The sequence below is a fragment of the Callithrix jacchus genome, chromosome 13, assembly GCF_049354715.1.
Source record: "Callithrix jacchus isolate 240 chromosome 13, calJac240_pri, whole genome shotgun sequence".
Taxonomy (NCBI): Eukaryota; Metazoa; Chordata; class Mammalia; order Primates; family Cebidae; genus Callithrix; species Callithrix jacchus.
Window position 1 is genome coordinate 35,867,592 of NC_133514.1, and position 7,635 is coordinate 35,875,226.

A 7,635-nucleotide genomic window follows, 5' to 3' on the forward strand; every position below is an offset into this window, starting at 1 on the left:
TACATGAGGGTGGATCCCTCATGGCCTAAACGCCTCCCATTAGGTCCCACCTCCCAACACTGGTGATTAAGTTTCCAGCACCTGAACTCTGGAGGACACATGTAAACCATAGTTGGTATCTAAACATTCCTTCCACCAGGTGAAAAAGGTATTGTGGTACCAATAAAGACATCCATTTTCCTTTCCCAAATTCCAAAATTATTGAGAGAAAGATACAGACACCAGAGAGACAAAGAACAAAATAGTAGCTTTATTACTATGAAATAGTGCAAATCTGGGGAATGTGATGTAATACCTGTGATGCATTGATCTTGTTAATGCTTCCTCCCCATGATTAGGAAAAACAGGAAAATCGAGTGTTCCCTTGCGAGGTACTGTCTATCAGAAAATAGAAGTTTCTTGCTTACAAGATAAGGTCAAAAGCAGAGAGCAGGAGCAGAATTAAGCATACTCAAGTACTTCTTCCAAATTCATGAATTAAGAAAGTTATATCTCTTCCCATTGGGTAGGGTTATTTACAGAGGGGTGGGGGGGGCGGTGGCTAGAGCCCATCAGTGCACATAAATTGGCTGAAGAGAAATAATTTTTTACTTTTTCTTTCTTTCTTTCTTTTATTTTATGTAAGGATGGGGTCTTGCTCTGTCACCCAGGCTGGAGTACAGGGTCACAATCCTAGCTCACTGCAGCCTGGAATTCCTGGCCTCAAGCAATGCTCCCACCTCAGCCTTCCAAAGCACTGGGATTACAGGAGTGAGTCAGTATACCAGGCCAGGATATAGTTGATTTTTAATATGTTGAATCCATCCTTACAATTGAGAAAATAACTCCCAATCTACATACTTCCAAAGATGAGATTGGAGAGCTACTTTAACACTCTGGATGCGTTTATTTCCAAAGGCATACTTTCACCTTCTGATGTGGCCCTCTGTTAGGACCATGGAGTTTATTGTATGTATTTTGGTGGATTAGGACATGCTGGGTCTTGACCTCAGAGGCATGCTTGATGGTGAAATTCTTAGCAAAGGGCTGTTCCGTGAAAATTAAACACTCCAGACTCCTACTGCTTCCGTCTCTTGTTGTTGTTGTTGTTTAATCTGATGCTGCTTTTACATCTTGAATTAATTATTCTTCCAAAGCTCCTTGATTTGTTTGTCTCATGCAGGGAGAGACAGGCAGGAAAGTTAATTAAATATTTTCTTGTCAGACAGCTGATGAAATCTTCACTGTTACTGGTCTTGGAGTGTGTGTATATGTATATGTGTGTGTGCGTGTGGGTGTTCTTAACTTACTTTTCTGTGAAGAGACTGGAAGTCAGTAATGGTTCCCTTATTTATTTTAATGGCTGGGTGGACTTTGCTTTGAAAAATATCAGACTACAGCAGCACAGAAGCAAAGTGGCAGTAGGGGTCTTACTAGTTGATTTATTAGTGCTCATAAGTAACTAGGGCCATGTCATAGTCAAAACCCCTTTCCTGGGCCTTGGACTACATGGTATATACCTAAAGATCTATTTCACTGCATCCTTTGTGCTGATAGGGGTGGACACAGCTCATTGCCTACAAGGATAAAGGAGGCTGTTGGAGAGAATTGTGTTGCTGCAAGAAGAACAAGACTATTACAAGAGCAAGTATCTGGGTGAGGAACAGGGAGTGAACAATTGGGATGCTGGCAGGACTTAAATATCATCTGGGAGGAGAACGTACCACTTTTGGCAACAAAGAATAATTTTCAGGCCTTTTGCATCTACACTCAAAGCTATTATTTTTTACATTTAGACAGTTTGTTTATATATTAAAAAGTAGCGTGTATCTTGTCATTAAGGAGACAATAACTTTGAAGAAGAAACATCAGATTTAAGATTCTTTGAGATTATCTTTACTATTATGTAAGCAACAATCTCCTGTCTCAGGGAAGTAAAGCATGGTTTATTATAGGTAGCCAAGCATTTGAGTATATGGTATAGATAAGCTACGTGCATATGGTCCTTTTACAGAAGGATACAATTTCTCCCTTTTTTTTTTTTTTTTTTTTTTTTTTTGAGTGGGAGTCTCACTCTGTTGCCCAGGCTGGAGTACAGTGGCTGCATCTTGACTCACTGCAACCTCTGCCTCCCGGGTTCAAGAGATTCTTTCCCCTCAGCCTCCCGAGTAGATGGAATTACAGGTGCCACCATGCCCAGCTTTTTTTTTTTTTTTTTTGGATTTTAGTAGAGATGGGGTTTTACCAAGTTGCCCAGTGGTTTCAACTACTGAACTCAGGCAATTTGCCTGCCTCAGTCTCCTAAAGCACTGGGATTACAGGTGTGAGAGACTGCGCCCTGCCAAAGGGTTGTTTTGTTGTTGTCATTGTTGTTTTATTTTTTGAGATAGAGTTTCACTCTGTTGCCCAGGCTGGAGTGCAGTGGCACAATCTCCACTCACTGCAACCTCTGCCTCCCAAGTTCAAGTGACTCTCCCTCCTCAGCCTCCTGAGTAGCTGGGATTATTGGTGCACACAATCACCTCCCACTATTTTTGTATTTTTAGTGGAGATGGGGTTTCACCATATTGGCCAGGCTGGTCTTGAACTCCTGATCTCAAATAATCTGCTTGCCTCGGACTCCCAAAGTGCTAGGATTACAGGCATGAGCCACTGTGTGCCAGGCAATATAATTTATTGAAATAAATTATTTACGTGCTGTTTTCAAATCTTTAAGAAAAACTGCTTTGAATGTTTTAGTTTGAATGATGGGAAATGTTTTTGCCACACTGTAAAAGAAATAATAAAATCCTCCAGAGGGCCTTTGCTGCCTTACCTCATCTCTGTTCTCTCATTCTTGGATGGGAGTTTGAGACTGATTTTCCATATGTCTTTAAAAATATTTGCCTATTATTTAGCCTGAGTGGAATGGTTCCCTAAAATCACCCTCAAGCCCCAATCCTTTGTCAATTAAAGGATCACCTTGATAACAGCACTTTCCTTATTCATTGCAGGTAGAAGGCATCTTTCCTTGATCTCTTCTAATCTGTGGCTCACCTTTACTTTTAATAATTCTTGCACATTGTCTTTCATACCTATTTTGATGCGTTCCCTATTTTCTTACTTATATTTCTTAATCATAGGGACTATATCTTAAGAACTATGTCACATAAATATGAACATTCATTTAACATAGTCTTATCTTCCTGGAATGCATTTCCAATTGAAGGTGGAGTAGAGAAAATAGAGAAATAAATAAGCAAATAACATAAGTTAAACACATTAACACACTGTGATCATTTTTAAAGAAATAAAACAATCGATGGTAGAGAGTGGCCAGGCAGTAGAGGTGGGGTGGATTGCTTTGCATGAAGATGTAGATAGCAGAGGAGTTGAATAATCAGAGGAGACCTCTTGGGTGTTCAAGTTGAGGCTTGAAGGAAAAGAAAGAACTGAAGATGCAAGTATTTGTTATTAGAGTGTTTTAGGGATAAGCAACAGAGAGCAAGCCTCTTATAGTTGTAAACTTGTAAGGCATAGCAAAGAAAAAAATGGCTAGTATGTGGGTATGTGTTCTCAGTCAACATTCAGGAATGGACAGAAGCTGGAGAAGCCATTAGGAAGCCCTGCCATGCTGTGAAAAGGATTCTTAAGTAGATGGGTTATACAGACTAAGTTTCATTGCTAAACACCCTTGTGAATGTTGTGTAGAACAGGATTATAAGCATGCCAGAATTACAAGAGAAAGACTAGTTATAAGGAGAATGCATTCATCCAGGTGAGAGTGGATGAGGCTTGAAGCAGGGTGGATTATACCATTTCACCCTGGGTTTTGCTGAGAACTAGATAAGTAGGCAATTAAATGAAACCAAGAGCAAGTCTTTGTGGAATGAGGATATGTCTTCATTTTGGCAACCTCTATTTTTAAATCAGGAAATTGTGGGGCAGCATGAATTCTAATCCTTACCTAACCCAAACTCTAACCCTAACACAAGCTAAAGGGATTCGAAGGGGAAATTGTACAGATAAAAGACTTTATTCTCCTTTGAAAATTTTGATATAGGTTTGATAAAAGTTTATTCTTTTTAAAGATGAACGAAAGACTCTGGGATTCCTTCCAAGTAATTATTTATATTAAAAAATATATAATTTATAAATATTTCTATATTATATATTATATATATAAATATACAATATATTTATATATATAATATATAAAATATATATTATATATAAAGATTTATAAATATATAATTTATAAAAAATATATAAAAATATAAACTCTGGCTAGTCCTGCACTCTGCTTCCAGCAGGGTCTGGCCCTGTAACCCAGGGGACAAGGCCAGCCAAGACATGGCCACTGGGTGCCAGCCAGCGCCTGGGCCAGGCACCAGGTGGGAAGGGCTCTGGCAAATCAGCCCCACATGCCCCACAGGCCCACAGCGGGGCCCATCCAGGGCCACACACCTGCCCCCTGGGTCCAGCTGGAGGGATGGGGAGCCCCGCCCTTTGCCCTTTGACTCCACTTGTAGGTGCCCTCGCTGAGCTCCTGTGCACTGCCCCACACCCTGCTCTGTCACCAGCCCCACTGTGATGTCATAAGAGCCCAGCTGCCCACCCACAGACTAGTGGGTGACTCAGGAGTACCCTCTCCATTTCTTACTGTGACTTTTGTCCGAGCGCAACTTGTATGCTATGGGAAATTCCCTAAGCAAATTGTGTTCCTTTATCTGCCGCAGGATCTGGCAGCGGTGGCAACCACGATGGTCTCCACTTGTCCATGCGGACTTTTCGGCTGGCCGCCTTTACCCCGCAGCTCCTGCGCATGTGCCAGCCCCGCGAGCCCTACACGGTTCCCCATTCCTCTTGTTCCCTTCGGGAGGTCTTGGGCCTTATTTTCCATCGAGCTCCAATTTCACCCCGAACTCGAGCGCCCTACTGCGGGACCTGCCTCCTCTTGCCTGGAGCCCCCCGTCAAGGAAGAAACCCGTGCTACGCCACTTCGCACGCGAGGGACCCGTGAAGATCCCTCCTCTAAGCCTAACTTTTCCACTCCGACTGCCTTCGCTACAAGTGCCAGCCCGATCCTGAAGATGGCGGTGAGAACAGAAGAGCCTGAAGAACAGATGGAGGTGGACAATCAGGTGGAGACCCAGGGGCAGGAGGAGAAAGGGGGCCCCTGTAGCAATGCGGGAGTAGCACCCACCTCGAGGCCCCTGGAGACTCAGGGAAACCTCGCTTCCCTCAACTGCAGTCCCAGGACCTTAAGGAGGTATAAGGGAAACCTGACAGAAATGAATCACAATGTAAATGATTACAGTGTGTTAATATGTTTAACTTATGTTATTTGCTTCCATCCCAAGGGCCTTGGAGTGCTCAGCACACACAGCCCTGCAGGAGGCATCCTTCCCTTTTGGAAGCCTGACCCAGCTCCAGCAGTGCTCCCTGGCCCAGTTCCCGGCTGCTCCCATTGGCCAGACAAGGCGGCCTCTCTGGTACTGGGGAAAGACCACCAGCCCAGCTCCTCAGCCGTACTGATGGAGTGGGAGGCGACCCAGCACAAGGATCCTCCAGCTCTTGCCACAAAGAGCCCTTCTACACCAAGGGCTGCCAGCCGCAGTTCGCGACAACCAAAATGGTTAGCGCAACCCCAGCAGCTGCCACTGGTCCCTCCGCAGCAATGGAGGTGAGGGAGTGACGGGGGGCCCCCACCCGCTAAACTACCCGCCAATCCCTGAAAGGATTCACCGGCACCGGCAGGTCAAGTAGAACAACATCATCCAGGAGACTGAAAGAGCAACATGGGAAGAAATTACAGTAAACTGCAATGCCAGCCCACCTGCCCCACCTGCTCTCCCTGCCCCAGGCCACCTACGTGTCACAGATCCCAAATCCTCCTCCTGCCTCTGACTTGACTCATGTGGCTGCTGGGCCCCTCATCCTGCCCATCCCTTTGCTTTTGACCACACCAAGAATTGAGTAAAAATTGATATCTATGGCTAGGCACAGTGGCTCACTCCTGTAATCCCAGCACTTTGGGAGGCCAAGGCGAGTGGATCACCTGAGGTCAGGAGTTCAAGACCAGCAGACCAACAGGAAGAAACCGGTTGCATCTGTACTAAAAATACAAAATTAGGGCCGGGCACGGTGGCTCACGCCTGCAATCCCAGCACTTTGGGAGGCTGAGGTGGGTGGATCAAGAGGTCAAGAGATCAAGACCATCCTGGTCAACATGGTGAAACCCCGTCTCTACTAAAAATACAAAAAATTAGCTGGGCATGGTGGTGCATGCCTGTAATCCCAGCTACTCGGGAGGCTGAGGCAGGAGAATCGCTAGAACCCAGTAGGCACAGCTTGTGGTGACCTGAGATCGCACCTTTGCACACCAGCCTGGGCAAGAAAAACAAAATTCCATATAGATACAAAGAATGTTTGCATGTAGATATCTTGCAACAATACAACGTGAAGAAACTTGCAGATCAACAAATGTAGGGACCTCATAAAATTCAAATGACAATTTTAATGTATTGGAAGAAAGGCAGAACAGTCACTCCCCTCCACCGTGAGAAAGTGGTGCTTCCTGCCCACCTGCAGATTGTCCTGAGATCCGTGGCAGCACGCTTTGTAGTAACTGGATGCTTCCATCACTCATCCCTAAAGTTACACAGAGGCTCTTTCTACATCCTTTGGCCTGGAGCAGCACTGAGGCCGCCCTGGTGAGTAAATGCGAAAAACCAGTGGCTCCGGAAAAGGTGTAACCCATCTGACATACTCAAGATAGGTCAAACATCCCACTGGAAAATGGAAACATGCGGTGAATGCCATTGGGCAGAGTGTCATCGACAAGCACTGGCTCAGGTGCCCGGGCTTTGTGATTTGCCTCCTGTGTGCCTCAGGGCAGCCGACTGACCCCTCAAGGCTGCAGCAAAACAGTGGTAAAAACACCCCAGCAGCTGCTGTGTGCGTTAAATGAGGCCTCATTGAAAACATATTTTTCGTAGTTTCTGGCCTAGTGCTCTATAAATATCACTATATGTATTACCAACATTGTAATTGTATTGATTAAAAATCTGTTTTTGTTAAAATATATAGATTTATTTATTTATTTATATTTATATAAACTCTGCATCTCAACTGGCACTCCTGCAAAGAAGAGGCTCCCTCCTTCGTTTGGATGAAGCAGAACTGATCTGACAAATTGGACCCTAAGTGGACACAGTGTTAAGTAAATTAGGCCAAAATGTATAGGACTCAAGAAAATCTCTGTTTTATTATCCTATAATGCCCTTAATTATATCAGTTGTACACCCTTAAAATACCCATCTCATGTCAGTACTTCTGTAAAATTGTTTCTCCTCTGATACCTTGAAATTTTGTGCCACCTTGAAAAATAATTTCTCTGTGTACCTACAAATTTTACCTTCATAATTAGAGTGATATCATCAGGAAAGCACAGACTGGGTCTTATAATATCATTAGACACTCAGTGCCAACAAAGTCATTCATCTAGCTAGAGTTCCATAAATGTTTGGGGTAATACTAATGACAAAATTGTTCACTATCCCTAAAACTACTATTCTGTGCCTTGACATGAGGACAAATTACCTGATGAGTACATGCGTACTGGGTAACCTCTAGTTACACCCCACATGGGTAGTTCTCTTTATAGGGTTGTAG

At 44.0% G+C, this 7,635-nt stretch overlaps 1 protein-coding gene across 1 annotated transcript; it reads left to right on the forward strand.

Annotated features, from left to right (window-relative positions):
- The first annotated feature begins 4,612 nt into the window (after nucleotides 1–4,612).
- Nucleotides 4,613–7,009, forward strand: LOC118146661 (uncharacterized). The gene is made up of 2 exons (XM_035269754.3): nucleotides 4,613–5,102; nucleotides 5,322–7,009. Exons 1-2 carry the CDS (start codon nucleotides 4,722–4,724, stop codon nucleotides 5,646–5,648), a joined length of 708 nt encoding a protein of 235 aa, XP_035125645.3. The 5' UTR covers nucleotides 4,613–4,721; the 3' UTR covers nucleotides 5,649–7,009.
- The last annotated feature ends 626 nt before the right edge of the window (nucleotides 7,010–7,635 follow it).